General features: G+C 40.9%; 1 protein-coding gene across 1 annotated transcript in view; it reads right to left on the bottom strand.

The window, feature by feature from the left end:
* RGL1 (ral guanine nucleotide dissociation stimulator-like 1) overlaps positions 1-16,494 on the bottom strand; it is a 112,903-nt gene that overhangs the window by 10,403 nt on the left and 86,006 nt on the right. Inside the window, exons 5-11 of the mRNA XM_010580730.1 lie at positions 14,850-15,034; positions 11,429-11,553; positions 10,564-10,779; positions 6,556-6,659; positions 5,298-5,382; positions 2,716-2,805; positions 773-859 (exon numbers count right to left, since the gene is read on the bottom strand). Of these exons, the coding sequence (XP_010579032.1) occupies positions 773-859; positions 2,716-2,805; positions 5,298-5,382; positions 6,556-6,659; positions 10,564-10,779; positions 11,429-11,553; positions 14,850-15,034 (892 nt within the window). The remainder of the gene's footprint in view (positions 1-772; positions 860-2,715; positions 2,806-5,297; positions 5,383-6,555; positions 6,660-10,563; positions 10,780-11,428; positions 11,554-14,849; positions 15,035-16,494) is intronic.

Raw genomic sequence — 16,494 nt, 5'->3', positions numbered from 1 at the left:
CTGCCAAAAAGAAAATGGATATATAGCAACCTTACACATGCCTGCTTTAGTACAGTTTTGCAAAACAAACAATCACTGAACAAACCAGCAACTATTACCAGCCCAGGGAGAAGTGTATTTGCCCATTGTTGTCATAAATATCAACACCAGCACAACAAAGGCTGAGCACCTGCAACATGGCTCCTCAAGAGTCTCCATTAATAGGGGCCAATTTTCAAAGGTGTTTGAAAACCAATTGGCCCCATCCTCAATCTCTGTTAAACAACCAGACTCTTTTGCAATCCTTTTTCCCTTCCTATGCTAGATTGGTTCCCCCTGCTTGTTCAGCTAAAGAGAAATGAAAAAACCCAATCTTTAATTACTTTAGGGCTCAGATGCATCCAAGTCAATACTGAAGCACTTCAGTGATCAGTCTGAAGAGCTGAATTTATGATTCTGTGTATTTTACCAATTAGTCACAGAAATCTTTACACCTAAAATGTTTTCAGAAAAATAAAAGAGAATAATGGAAAGCCTACTGTCTTCACATTTTCTAACCTAAGGAAACAAGACAAAATACAATGCTAAGGTTGTCCCTTGAGATAACTGCACTCAAATTCACACAAGATTCTTGTTGCTAGTAAAACTGCATATTGCTTCCTTTTTTTTTGAAAACAGATTCCTCCATTTTTAAGAACTGCGTAAGAACCCAGTAGAAGATGCAGAAACAGACACACTCAGTGCTGGGAAGGCAGGAAGGCTATTTTGGATTCAAAAAATTGCCCCCAATTACCTCAATATAGTCCTGAAGGGCTGTGTCAAGCATGATGAGATCAGTGAGGAAGGTACCAAGATAGGGTACCGTGCCTTGCATTACTCCCTGCAAATGATCAGAGCAATGTTGGATTAATTGACTGAGAAATGGTAAAAATTAGAATGCTAGAATACTCCTGTATAAGAAAATGAAATAAAAGTAGTCTGCTTAACCAAACAGCGGTCTTATAAATTGTTTTCTTTCATTACATCATCTTCAGTATCTAATCTAGAATTTAAATCAAATCCTAATGAGAGCAGGATGCTCTCACAGATACTGCCAAGTTGTTTTATATTACAATATTGCCACCATACACTGATTTCTAACTGTGGGTCACCAGGAAACCCTGCTTGTGGAAGAAGCATTGAGCACCAGGGACAGGGTCCCTCAGTTACTTGCTACAAGAGAAAGCTGGGGAATGGTCCTGTGTAAGCAGTTTCTCTCTGCTTCATTCCACTGGATTCTTACTTAATGATGTTCTTACACCACATGACAGTCAAGTCAAATCAAGTCACAGTTTTTTTCCTCCAAGAAGTGACCATCTTCTCCAGCCATTCATTGCATTTTAATAGTAATTATTAAAATTTTAAATTTCCGAGACTGCTAGCAGTTGTAGAGTTCAGGCTGCTTCTACACTTGTGAAGGAAATGCTTGTTTCTACCATCCAAAAGGATCCCTATTTTTTCCAGTCAAACAAATAGACAAACAAAAAATCATATTCACCACTTTGCCTCCCTATCCCAGATTTCTCTCCCCCTGTCCTTTTAAATCTTTGCCAACTTTGAGACAAAAGCCATTTTCACCAGCAGACTGGAAACCAGACGCATTTTACAAAGCAATCTCTGTAGAAGTCTGTGCAATTTTTAAGCTGGTACATCAGAAGCTTCATGAGCTTGTTTAAAAGTAAATGAGATTTTTGCTCTGGCCAGAGCTAATTTGCTTTATCACGAGAATTCCAGTACTTATATTATCTATTTTACTACATGAAAATTGTGTGGCTTTCCCAATATTTCTCTCTAAAGGGTAACAAGAGTAGTTAAAGGAATTCTTTCTTGTAGGACAGAAACAAGACAGTTGAAAATGATGAACACATGTTTATATTCATCAATCATTTTTTACCCTTTTATATGACAGGTTAAGTGAATTTCTGGAAGACTTGAAACTAAGACCAAACCCTTGGCTCAGTGTCCATCCCGAACAGCTGGTTGGGATGGGAAGCAAATGCAGTGGGGACAGGAGCAGCAAAACTATACACCCAGTTATCCCCTTGCAGGGGACAGGGGAAGACTGGCGCCAGGGAACATAACGCGGCCCCTGAGTACATCCACTGAATCCTGAAATCTTTGAGTGTTGCCAGCATCAGATCACTGAATGCGCTGGCTATGCTGATGCTTTGCATATCCATTTCCTCCAGCATTTCAGTACACAGGTGGATGTTACTGGAGTAAAAGGACAGCTGGGTTGCACTAAAAACCATAGCTGTTACAGCTTGGTAGCTCAGTGTAGGCAATACAGCTTGAGCTGGGGGCAGCACAAATCCCACTTTGTAATAGTTTATATATACAGATGTATGCTTGTGTGGGATTGTCTATATATATGCACATTATACTTACACACACAGAGTATTACCTGCTTACTATGATCCACAGCATAAGGGAAATACAGCTTTGGACACATATTTACAGGGACAAAAATTCTGACTGCATATTCAGTCTAAATCTTTCAGTTCACTTGCTTTGTATCAGCTAATCAATAGCATTGATGTGATTGTTTTTCTTGACAGAGGGCACATTCAAAAGCATTACCTACTGCACACTTGCTTTCTTAAATACCTTTCTAGATTTTGCTTCTTATATAATTCACCAGTTAGGGTTAATCATGTTACCAGTTCAAAAAGCGGAGGAAAATGACCCCAAACACACCATATCTTTTTGAAGTTGCAGTCGCCTCTGTGTCCTTTTCTGATTTTCTTTCACACTGCTGTCCAGATTTGCAAATTTGGATGTTCCTTCCTGTGATTTAAAAGGGAATTAAAGGCAATTAATGGAGGAGCTAAGTAGTAAGCTGGCAACTATGTCTGTGTAAAATAATTGCAGATATATTTAACCAGGCAAGCTAGGCCAGCAAACGTATTTGCTGTGCAGGTACATGCACGTATACGTACATGTGCTAATTTTCTGGGACTCAAACACTGATTGGGAATTTTGGACAAAATCCCACAGGATGACTATAAGGGAATTTTTCTGCAAAATGGCTCTACTCTGGCCAAAGCTAAGTGCTGCTGAAAATCTCCTGAGAGTTTAAATCAGAGAAGCTTAGGACATACTTTAGGTGGCCAGATGCTTCTCTGAACTCTATCCTGACACTCTTGACCTCAGGATTTCTGTTTAATTTCCTAATCGGGACAGCTACAAGTAAACATTTCTATCTTATGTAATGCTTTGTTGTTTTTCTTATGCCACAACATAGAGATCCAGCAACTACCCACTGTGGCTTATTGACTAATCCAAAAACACGCAGGAAATGAAAGTAATAGGTTTTCATCTCCACAATTCAAGCTTTCCTATGAATGGATGAGCTATTTCACAATAGATCTGTAGCCTTTATTTCCCTGGTTCCATACGGGATGCTGGGAGTTACTGTTATTTTTTCCAGTGGTCGGACAGATGGGGCATGAATCATTATCAATGTCTTTTTAAGAGGCACAAAACAACAGCCTGCACTTGTAAAGATCCTCTCATTACAATGTTTACTTCTCTCAGTCACAGTTAATGAACAGATCACTCAAACTGTATTTCCTTCCTCGGCTGAAAAACAGGAGCAAATGAAAAAGGAGTGTTGTCTCAATGTCTTCAAGATACTGAAAGGTAAACTCAAGATTCTCTAATAGCAGCCGGCAGGCAGGCACAGAAGCTAAAACTTCAGCTTGCAGCAGAGCTGTTGTTTGGGGAGGAGAGAACAGAGCACTCCCTCTCTGTGCTGGCCAACCTGTTTCATATGGCATTTTGTCTGCTCTACACTTAAATTTGCAGGATGGATAGGCAAGGTCAAACACAACTTCCCTAGAGAGACTATTTATAGTGAAAGAAAACAAAGACTTTAAGGATTCAGTGGACATTAATCCTCCAATCATTACAAAACGGTCCAAGACAAGAAGTAGGAGACAGGTTCTAGCTATTCTGTGGAATTTTTCTCCTCTCACTGCTTTCAAAATGTTTTGCAAATCTACTTACAGCAGCTGGAGAGAGTGATTTGCTGGGAGCCAGACGGTCTGGGCTCAGATTGAGTTGTTGTTTTGTCTTTTTAATATTTAGTTAAATAAGCTGTTCTGAACAGACATTTTCCCTCTACGCTTATTATTGTCCCACCTGCTTTAAAATTTAGCTACAGATGTTGATAAATTGATGATAAACAAAACAGACCGACAGGTTTGAATGTGTTCATCCATCATTCCTGAGCAAAACACAGTGTTTTAGATACCAAGGCAAGGGGGTAAGGTACAAATGCCAGATTGACTTGGATAGAACTGCTAAAAAGTAAACTGGTTAGCCAGTTTATAGAAACTTTTTTATGTAAACAGAAAAAACTGCCACAAACATTCCTTAGTTTCTACAGAATATAACCTTTCCCTGCTATTCTTCCTCACTCCTTTCAAGCTCCTGAGCTTGTTGGGGTTCGCCCAGGAGACCGTACAAGTCAAACTGTTTCAGACAGAGCCTGCTTTGTTGTCCATCTGGCCACACACAGAGCAGGAAGCCTGTTCCTTCAAAATTCCCAGCCCTGTTTTCAAGTTCCAAGAAAGGTACGGGATAGCCAGATAAACATCTTGGTTTAATTCCTCAGCTGAAGCTGAGTGGCATTGTTCCAGTGAAGTCAAAAGCACTACAGTGGTGCAATCCAGTGGAGAATCTTGTTTGGAGTTGCTCTGCACTCATCAATGCAAACCTGAGCCTTTTCCTGAGGTTTGCTCAGAGGGTGCACAAGCTAGCGGTTCATCTCTCTATACAGAGCAGGATAAAGCCAAAGTGCTAATTTGTAACTCATCTCAGTAAAATTACACTGTGCAGCACCTCTTCACTCTGGTTGTGGCTCCAGCACTATCACTGGTATGATACAGTGCACACAGCTATTCTTGAGCCAGACATCACCATGCCCAAGGGAGCGTTACCTGTTACCTAACTACACCAGTGTGACATTCAACTTGAGGGGCTCCAAGGGGTCCTGAACTGCTGTCTTGTGAACAAGTCCACACAGAATCTGTGCTGCTGCAGCCTGCTGTATGTGGGTATCGGAGCTCAACAGGCTAATGCTAGGGTAAGTTCTTTCAGGAACAATGAAATCACCTCTCAGCCCAGCAGAAAAGCACAGATTTTACAGACCTATCTTCCCTGAGGCACCACATGCAGTAGTTCAGGGAGAGATAAGCTTTGGCAGCTTGTTAGAAAAAGGGCTAACTTCAGCTTTAATTGAGATCACAAGCCTTGCAACTCAAGCTAATTCTTACCTTCATTAGCAGCTCCCTGCTTGTCAAATAATTGTCATGGTCTGAGAAGATATCAGACAGCTCTTCGAACATCAGCATTATGTCCCTGTATAGGAAAAGATTAGATCATTTAGGTTATTAGTAAGCACTCTAAATCAGATCAGATTACTATTTTTTCTCATGAATCGTTAACAGTTGGGCATATAAAAGATAACACCAACAAAATGCTTCTAATGGGATGCTGCACAACTACTAGGAACCTTCCTGGGATCTTCTGGTGCTCCCAGTAAAGTTTCACCTTATTTGGCAGCTTCACAAAGAAATACCATAGGTACGCAGACCCCGAGCAGGGTTTTCAATTACACTGCAGGGTATGAGACTGTTGTAAGAAAGTGGGTAAATGGATACAAAGGAACAGAAAAATAGCTGAGAGAGGTATCCTAAGTACTCCGGTTTTGCCCTGTTCCATGCACTCTGGGAAGCTAGAAGCATTTAAGTGTATGAGTCCCTTTCTATTGCCCAACACTATAAACACAAGACGGCAATATTTTGATCAGGAACAGGAACACAGGGCAGCGGAAGGAAAGACCCACCTCTCTCTAGGGGAAATGCAGAAGTATACTGTGTGGCAGAGTGACATTTTTCTTTGTTTATCAAAGGCAAAGGAAAGAAATCTATTCTTCCCAAACTGAATGAGCAGAACACCCTCTTTCCCACACAGAGATTTCTGGTGTCTGTTTGGCATGCAGTAAATATGCCAGTTGCACAAATAGGTATTTCCCCGTGAGAAAAATTGTCTTCAATACAGGTTTGGATTTTGTAGTTTGAGGATATATTTTAAGGAAATGTCAGGACCAGGAGAGGATTAGTGAGGGTTTGTGGCAACCTGGACCTCCTCCAACTTCAGAGGAGAGAAGACAACAGGCAAGTACCATGGTGCCCTTTTGCTGACCTTCCGAGAGCGGTGTGCATGAGCTGGGTGAGTAGCTAGTCCTGTAGTTTTCCAAAATAGGTTGTGGAAGATTCAATATGCTATAAAGGACAGAAGAGACCCAGTATCCCTGAGAGCAGGTTGTCCCCTCAATATAAAAGAGGAGCTCACAGCAGTCAGACCCAAAAAAGGGGTCTCAGCCTCACAGGAATGAGAGGTTCTTCAAAGAGAACAGATGTCCGTGAAGGAGCAGAATAGGAAGGCTGAGAAGAACAAGATGAAAAGAAAGAGTACTGAGCTTTTTGCCTTTGTTTGGGGCTAGCCACAGGACTGGAAGGGGAGGCTTACTTTGGAACACACGCCCAGGTCTTCTTTAGCCTATAGATGGAGTTGGACTGCAGTGCTGAAACGATGGCCCTCAAGGAGGAAAAATTCTTCAGGATCCTACATTCCTGTGAAAGGAGCGGTTAGAAATACAGGAGCATTAAACATCAGCATTACGGATACGTTAGTACTCTTCTGTTTGACTGGTGTCATGCTTGCTACACATTCTCACTGCTAAGCAGGCAGCTGTACAAATATTGAGCATCAAAAATATCACTCCCCCCTCCAGCCACCAAACACTTTATGGGCTTTGGCACTTATATCTTGTTTTCCTCACTTTCATGTCTTTGTGGTGATGCTGCAGTATTACAGCTTCCAGTTCTCCTAGTAAAAATAAAAGTAGAACTGACTCCATGAAGCCAGGCTAAAAAGCACAAATGTTACACTTCTTAAAAAGCTCCTTATAGTTACCAATCCCTTTTACCCTTTAGGGGAAAAACCAGGCTTTGGCTCTTTGTATACAGTATTAAAAATGTAAACCCTCAATCATCTAAGTGTCAATTAAAAATAAAGACATGCAAAGGAATAACCTGTTATTCAAGTATGTGCACACTGTTAAAGAGAAAAACCTTCCCAGCTCTTCCAGAGTTGGGATCAAATCCTAACAGAGAGACTGGTTTATAAACATTTCTTATGCAGCTTCTCTGTGGCAAAAGCTTTGATGGAAGAATACTGAAAAACTTAATTCTCAAAAAAATAGCACAGATTCCTCGTAAAGCAGATGGAAGCAAGGAGGAGGAGGAAAGTCTGGCCTCTGACTCTTCAAGGAACTCCCGTAAATCTGTTGGTGGCTCATGAACTAGAGCATGGGCACCACAAACTTAAGAAACTCTTGCAAATACAAGCTCTTACAAACAGGTGCCTGTACATGCAAATTAAGCAGACAAAACACATGCCAATTTGACTGTTGCATGTAGATGAGAATGTATTCAAACTACAATTCTGCTTCTGCAAATTTTTATGGGGCTGATTATTACACTAGTAACGCTGATTATATAAAGGATCCCTAGAGTGAAAATAGACATAATTTATTTCCTTTGTAGGACTGAACAAATGTAAAGCGACCTTAGCATAAACAAAAGTCAGACCTTAATATATCAGCAACTCTGTTCATGAGTTGCATTAAAATTGACTGAACAACTAAGGCAAGTACATTTACTCTCATTTATTAACCTAAAAAAAAAAAAATAAAAAAAAAAATTGTGCAACTTCAGAAGGCTACATTTAAGAAAGTGTGGCTTAAGAAGGCTGACTGGACAGACAGCAGTTGAAGCAGGTTGGCAGTTAGACTAGATAAAGATCAAGTTCAAGATCATGTGGTAGGACGCGCAAGACCTGAAAGTTATTCTTTCATGGTCTGGGGCCAAAGAAAACACCTAACAGCTCTTCTTCAGCGACTGACACATTTAAGAATAAGACCCTTCTTTCTTTATGTTCAACTTGAAATTCAGGCTGGGGAGAACATGGATTTAGAGACACAAATTCTCAGCATTTCTTTTTTTCAAATACAACAGGAGTTTGGACTAGAAGATCCAATTTGGAACCATCTTGACTTATTTGCACTTTGCATAATTTAAAGCACATTAGGAAATCAATATTGGATTTTGTGTTCTCAATGATTTAACTGACTGCAGACTAAACTTTAGCAAACTTTCATTTGTATATAAGAAGAATTTTTAAGACTGCTTTGAGTAACTTTGTTTCATGCTGTGTCCTTCACAAGGGGAAAACCAGAAAGAATCCTGTGCAGAAGCAACTTTGATTTAAAAGAATTAAGCATAACAGGATATTAATGATTTCATTTTTACTTTTTATTTTTAAAGAAAATATTGTGTGAGTGAAATTGGCTGCTCCTGCTCAGGAACCTTAGATCTAGGTGGAGCAGAGAGGGCTGGCAGTTAGAAAAAGTATTCAGTTTATCTTGTAAACAAAGAAACTGGATCCAAAAGTCATGAACAGATAACAACTGTGAAACTCCATGCTTCTAAGTTACAGAGTTAGCTGTCAGTGAATAACTGCACTTTAATGAGTGGATTATTTTCTAATTCAGGCATCTAACTATTCAAAACACTCATTTGCAAGCCTGAAGCAAGTAACTTTCTTCAGAAGTGGGCAGCTAAGTATATATGCAACTAGCTGTTCTACATGTGCAATTATTTTGTAGAGCGTGCACATGCATTTTTCATGTTCTTAGCTAAGACTGGAGTATTTAATTATGCGTGTGAATTAAATAAAGGGAGAAGTACTGAATCAACAGAGGTGGAGAACAAAGTTCTCCCTCCACAGAACAAGTATGATGAGAGTGATGCCTGTCCTAGCATCCCTGGGCCTCCCTGCTGACCCATGATGAGCAGGAAGCTGCTTCATACTTGCTTGCCCAGGCTGCAGCCCAGGCTGCCCCATAAAGGCCCCGTTAGCCAGTACCCTCTGCAACTTAAAGACCTGTACGCAGAAAACAGGAATCAACTTCCTAATCAATTCACACGGGCTATAAAGCAGTCATCAGATGATAACAAAAATGAGTCAACTTAAGTGCCAAAAGAGAGGTGAAAGACTACTTCCTCATACCAGTTTCCTGAACCATGCAGTTGCCAGAGCTTAGGTGCCAGGGCTAACAATACTGCCTCTGGAAGCATAGAAGTGCATTGTCAAGGTTGGAAAGCCTCTGTTTGGCTTGAGCTTTTTATGACTGCTTATTTCATATAGCTCAGAAAGAATCCATGTGATTCTTAAAACAAAAGTCAACACACATCCTTATGAAAGTGCTTTAAATGTTCTCTTCAAAAGAGAGATCTAGCTTACTGCCAGCTGCCCAGTGTTCTGAGGGGAGTTCAAAAGGTTACAGTAAAATATTAAAGATAAAAATCTAAGAAATTAGCAAACTAGTGTTATGTAAAGAAGGCATGCAAAACCCTTTCATGCAAAGATTAAGAAACACACAATCTGCTACAAGACAAAGGAATTGAAGCAAAGAGTAAAAATGTGTTAGAGAAACGTGTGAGACAATGATAAAGCAGAAATGTAAGAACATGAGGAGACTGGTACCATATTGTAACTCTACTTTTTTTTTTTGTGGTCACTGCTTGCACCTCTTATCCCCTCCTAACCCAGCTGGTTTGTATACCTGATGTAAACCATGAATAACTCAGTAGGCAAACGACCTTTCAGGCTCAAGAATTTTTCAAAACAAAAGACTACAAACAATAATTACATTTTTTCCATGTTAAGGAGGCTACTACTTCCTAGAAGTAAGTTAGCTTTGTCTGCACTTACTTAAAACCTTGTATTTACTTTATTTTCATATGTACACACACACGCACACACACATATATATAAATGTATGAAAACCCAAACAGTTGTGCTGTCTTCCACCATATCTGATTTCAACTCCCATGGTGTTCATAGATGCAGGAGAGGGAGCATGATGCTCATTGACTGAACACGAATGACCAAAGGCAGGTAAGCACAAAGCTTATTCTGACTGTGCCCGCTGCGTGCACCACTGCCAGTCCTACTCCATTCTTGTTAAACTTTCCTCTGAAAACAAGTCTAACCTCTGGATGATACCAGCAATCACTTCACTGCTTTCACTATTGTGAGCAGTATTTTATTTTCTTCCTAGGGAAGTGAACTGGTTGAATTTATACCTATCTTACCATAAATGTTACGTTATCAAGTATACAGCACTTCCCATCTACAAGACACAGTGTCTGCCTCACCCGTTAATTAGAACTCCCAACCCTGTGAAAAGAAGCATCAACACCATGTCCACGGTGGGCAAGGAACTAAGGAGAGGAAGGCCAATACTTCATCTGCTATTACAAAGAAAGTCAAGTCAAAAATAGGAAGAATTAGAGCCAAGATGTTCGCTGGCCTGGCACCAATGCATACAACCCCCTTCTCCCCTCCCAACTCCCTCAGTCCAAGGCACCTGCACAAGAAACATTAAACAGTCTAGAATAAATGCTTTACATGTGCAATATGAATCCACTTCTCAATGATCTTGGCTCTTTGCTGTGTTTTGAGTTCCTTGCTCTTCAGGATAGTGCTGACAACACATTTGGTAACTACATTGAACTGAGAGATGGTGGCTCTGATGGTAGGTGCCAGGTGCTTGTTTTCTTTCTTATCCCTTCGAGACCAGATGCATCCCAAACAGTGGTAGGGCACAACTTTCTTGAAGAGTTTCTAGAGTGAAATAGAGGTCTCTAAGTCAGCAGGATTCTCCTAGATCTCTATTGTCCACAAGAAGAAAGGTATGTTTACAGTACAAATTGGATCCAAATCTAATACGGTATTAAAAGGTAAATATTTGTTTTCTCTTCATTTAAAATATACACTTTGGCATACTCTTTATAGGTGTGATGCCCTAAAAGAACTGTCAGCTAAATAGTCCTGCAAAAATAAGAGACACCTTTTTATCAGTTGTATAACCAAGGGGAAAATTTTTTACATAATGATATTTTGAAGGATATCGATACAGACAAACCAAATCAGAGCACAGCAGTTAAGAGTGCCTATACATCTTTAGGCCAGGCAGCAATATAGTCAAAATGTGCTATTTCTCAGGTGTCAAATATTAAACTTTGCAAAAAGGCTACACAATATACATTCACACTTTTCTTTAAAAAGAAACAAACCTTCAGAATGACTGAAGGAAAAAGCCCAATAAATGAAGCAAGTTTGGATAACCAAGCAGCGCTGTGTCCTGTGTCCCAACAACAGACCTGTTCTGGAACACTATACTTATATTGACATAATTAAAAAAAAAAAAAAAAAATTAGAAGCCCAGCACTATTCCCCCTAGCATTTCAAGAAGTACATATACTCTACATACCGCATCCATGTATGTCAACTGTTCTGCCACAAGGTCTTCTTGGAAAAAAGAGAATTCTTCTGAATTGCTGATGTCCAGTTCCACTTCATCAAATAGGTTACAGGAGAAAGTGTTATGGAACCCATCTGTCCAGGATGGAAAACATGATTTAGTAAATTTATACAGCAAACAGTGAATCAAAGCAGATGTTTGTTTATTTTAAAACATCACGGTATATATTATAGCAGAATGCTCAAAGGGTCCTGCCTGATGTAATGGCCCCACTGTGCTGCATATTTTAGTGAGAAAGATGATGACCAGAAGATTAAATTGGCAAAGAAAAAGTTGGAAGAGAAATAAATAGTTAGAGAGAATTGAGCTGTTCAGGGTCTCTTAGCAGAGAAGTGGCTCTAACCCATTCTCTAACCATTCTTCTGAAAGAAAAAAAACCAACACACACACCCCAACTAAAATTCCTTATTAATGCTGCAGGATTTTGTTAATCTACTTCTCAGTATTTACGCATTTTATAGTCTGAAAAGAAAAAATCAAACTGCAAAGGGACAAGACTGCAGTTACATCCCCAAAATATTGCATTAGGAATGCTCTTACATCCAGATTTCATCTCCCATGTATGGAAATAAAAGGAGATATCAGATTTCTTGGCACCATTTGTGGCTACATGGACTATATTGAAGAGAGTTTATTCCAGCATCCCTCACCTTCCCTCTCTGGGAATTTTTCCCAGGAACGGGAATACAGTGAGCACCTACAGCATTCACCTGAATGCTTCTTCTAAATTTGCACTGGGCAGCAGTGAAGAGATGAGAGAGGAGACCTGGCCTCATCAAGGGACCTGATGCAGTGTAGAAGGGAAGGGATTTCACAGATGTTCCCATGTCACCTTTTGGCTCCCACAGGTTGGGAACAAAGCCACATTGAAACACAAAGAAATATGCCCTTGTTTCCCATGGTAGAGGAGGAAGTCAAATGGAAAATGCCTGAAAATAAATCCTCTTCCTAATCCCTTTTACTGTAAGGCAACAGTAACTCCATAAGAAGGCAGGAAAAAAAAATGAACTTGTTAAAGACTAACAGCGAAAGTACTGAGTTTCCTACTAGGGAGATTTCATTAACAAAAACAAGCAGCACATTTCAGAGTATGTTAGGCAATACTTCATATCCAATTAAAGCAGAACAGACATTGAAGCAACAAAAGCAGATAAAGTGATACTTCCTCATTGTTTTTTTAAGTACTTCGTTTTTCCTTTCTTCATTAATTAGCAAAACTTAATCGTCAATGTAAACTGCTACAATTTTGATGTAACAAATTATTACTACAGGCTGTATCCAAATTTCCATCTGTAGATTTCAATTGCACAATTTATTGACAGAGCTAAACGCGATAAATGGAGACCTCTGTTTCAGCATTATTTTTCTGTGGCTGTTTTGTAACAATATGCATAATTAAATGGACTTCTATAGACGTGTTAAGAATCACACTTTTTTCTTTCTCTTTTTGGCTATGTAACTCCTCATTTTCTTTTCAGCTCTTGAAAGTCAACTGAAAATCCTCATCACTGAAAGAGTTGCAACCTTACTCAAAACCCCACAGCACCCATAAAATCAAGTCCTGGAGTGCAACACAAGATTTTCCTTTTCTTTTTTAATGCCTCTTTTTCTCCTTTCTCTCTCACCTTCATAAATGTGTAACCAGTCTTTTCCCTACTCTCCGCGAAGCTGGAATCCTCTTGTCCTCAAATATCTCAACATCTTCAAACCACTGGGATCCATTTAGCCCTCACAAAGCCCAGGTGCCCTCTTGACTTCACTGAGAGCAACCATGTGCCTCTTCTGAATTTGCAGTCTCTGACTCACCTCGCTTTGTATTGCTCAAGCTGCAAGAATTGAGGCCAGGAACAGCTTTTATCTGTGTATCTGGTACTGGAATCTAATCTACTGGCATGGCTGATGGCAGCACTGAATGGAGGTCTGATTACACAAACCAAACTGTAGGATTTAAGACCCAAATTTGTAAATTCAAAGCACAATATGAATGCTTTAGAACAATAATTATCAGCAAGTCTTGATTGCAGACAACACATTAAGAGTTTTGAAAGAAATCTCTGAAATGAACACAGATGGAGCTCTGATAAAGTGACAATTCTAAAACTCTTCTCTGCAGACCCCACAGGTTAATTGCATTCTCCTCATCTTATTCTAATTAACAGCCTCTATTCTGCCACAATTTGGAAAATGTTATCATTCAAACTGACCACTCTGTAACTCAGAAAAGGACCTTTTCAACTGTTACTTGAGGAAACAAATGCAGAAACAGGGCTGCTGGGAACTTCTGTTCACTTTGAACCCAAATATAGCTCTCGTGAGCTTTCTTTGTTTGACCTGTGGGAACCAAACCAAGAAAAGGACAGCAATAGGCACATATTAGCAATCCTGTTCACTTACCTGTGTTCAATAAGGAAAATGCCTGGGCTCTCTGCAGTACTCCTTTTAATGTTAATGACTGAGTTAATTTGGCATTTCACAGTATTATGCATTGACATGGTATTTCTGGAACATCCGGCAGGCATGATTTTTATGGGATGAAATGTTTCTTTTCTGTCATTTCCTTTATCCTTTATTACATGAATTATTCCCTCTGCCCCTCTGTGAAAACTGGAAGTTGATTCTAGTTCTCATTCACACACTATGTGAGCTCCTACGACTTTTCAGCTTATGCCACAGGAAGCTTTCTGACCAGGATAAGGGTATGTGTCAGGCTTGACACTATGCACAGCATATTTGTGTTACTACAGTCCACTATTGTTTCGGTGGATTGTGACCCCCAATAACGTAAGTTTTTCCTCTGTCCTTGGATACCAGCAGCCGGCCACTCAAATAGGAAAAAACAGCCACAGACGCTTCCTTTGACATGATGGTAACTAGGAAGAAAAGCTTCATGACGACAAGGCTTGTGACTCAAGCTGTATTTTGTCACAGCTCTGTATTTTGTTTTTTGTTGTTTTTGGGGGTTGTTGGGGGGGGGGGGGGGGGGGATGGGGATAGGCAGGTATTGAAATGAGAAGACCAGCTAAAGAGCGGCTGTGGGTTTTAATTCAATGACATGGGAAGTATGCTGACAATTAACCACTTAGTTGCTGCAGCAATCTCAAAGTTTCGGCTAAAAATTACAGAAGTGCTGGATTTCCCAATCCACCCCAGAATGAACAGGCATGGACACCTACACTGTGCGACTATTTCATCCCACACAGAACCTGTAGCCTCACACAGAGATTTTTTTTTTAAATAAACTAGAAATAAGTCACTGGTGAACTTCACAATATTGTCAATTAGCATGAGTTAATGAAGTGTACTCCACATAAATCCCTTCAGTACCATAGGGTCTGGGAGAACAGAAAGACAGAAGGGAAAGGTAACTTACCATCGTTTTCCACTTCTTGGCTCTGGAACTGCTCCAAGAGGTTCTGTGCCCTCCTCTCCGGGTCAGAGCCAGGTATATTCCTCTTCAGGTAATCCAGCAACTTCAGCAAACACGGGTAGTTGGGTGGCTCTCTGAAATCCTCAGAGCACTGATCAAGCCAGGCTCGTAAGATTGATGCTATTGCACTAAGAGAAAAGACACAGAGCACGCTGGTTGTATACAGCATGTATTGATGCAATTATATGTATCTGTATCTAATACAGCAATAAAAACATGAGACATTCATGCCCCACATGAAGGCAGTATGAAGACTTTTTTGAGCAAGGAACTTAGATTGTTCTTTTTATGCATAGAATCTTATTAAGCTATCACTCAGATTTTGCCAGGGACTTCAGTGAAGTTGCTCCTGATTTGCACTCCTACAAGTGGATCCAATTATGGCCCCCAAATGCAAACTTAATAAAGAATCAAATCTGTTTAAGCTATATTGGGACCCTTTGAATAAATTCATGAGAGATAAAGCGATTAAGAGAATAGAATAGAACAGAACTGAACTATTTCAGTTGGAAGGGACCTACAATGATCATCTAGTCTGACTGCCTGACCAATTCAGGGCTGACCAAAAGTTAAAGCACGTTGTTAAGGGCATCGACCAAATGCCTCTTAAACACTGACAGGCTTGGGGCATCACCACCTCTCTAGGAAGCCTGTTCCAGGGTTTGACCACCCTCTCGGTAAAGAAATGCTTCCTCATGTCCAGTCTGAACCTCCCCTGGTGCAACTTTGAACCATTCCTATGCGTCCTGTCCCTGGATCCCAGGGAGAAGAGCTCAGCACCTCCCTCTCCACTTCCCCTCCTCAAGAAGCTGTAGAGAGCAATGAGGTCGCCCCTCAGCCTCCTTTTCTCCAAGCTACACAAACCCAGAGTCCTCAGCCGCTCCTCACAGGACATGCCTTCCAGCCCTGTCACCAGCTTGGCTGCCTTCCTCTGGACACATTCCAGGACCTTCACATCCTTCTTAAACGCTGGGGCCCAGAACTGCACACACAGTGCTCCAGGTGAGGCCACACCAATGCTGAATACAGCAGGATAATCCCCTCTCTTGACCAACTGGTTATGCTGTGTTTGATGCGGTTTGCCCTCTGGGCTGCCCCGGCACACTGCTGGCTCCTATTGAGCCTGCTGCCCACCAGCACCTCCAGATCCCTTTCTGCAGGCCTGCTCGCCAGCCACTCCTCTCCCAGTTTATACTTGTGCCCAGCAGTACTCCATCCCAGGTGCAGAATCCGGCATTTGGACTTGTTAAATTTCATCCCATTAACCACAGCCCAATGCTCCAATCTATCTAGATCCCTCTGCAAGGCCTCCTGTCCCTCAAGACAGTCAACAGCACCTCCCAGTTTGCTGTCATCAGCAAACACCCTAATGGTGCATTCAACTCCTGCATCCAGATCACTGATAACCATATTGAACAGCACTGGCCCTAGCACTGAGCCCTGAGGAGCACCGCTGGTGACCAGTCGCCAGCCAGATGTAGCCCCATTCACTACAACCCTTTGAGCTCTGCCCTTCAGCCAGTTCTTCACCCAGCGCACCGTGAACCTGCTCATCCCACAGCTGGACAACTTGTCCAGAAGGATGCTG

This window comes from Haliaeetus leucocephalus, unplaced genomic scaffold (assembly GCF_000737465.1).
Source record: "Haliaeetus leucocephalus isolate CR32 unplaced genomic scaffold, Haliaeetus_leucocephalus-4.0 Scaffold730, whole genome shotgun sequence".
Classification (NCBI taxonomy): Eukaryota; Metazoa; Chordata; class Aves; order Accipitriformes; family Accipitridae; genus Haliaeetus; species Haliaeetus leucocephalus.
The sequence above is the reverse complement of the archived record's forward strand: the minus strand, read 5'-3'. Positions and strand labels throughout refer to the sequence as shown.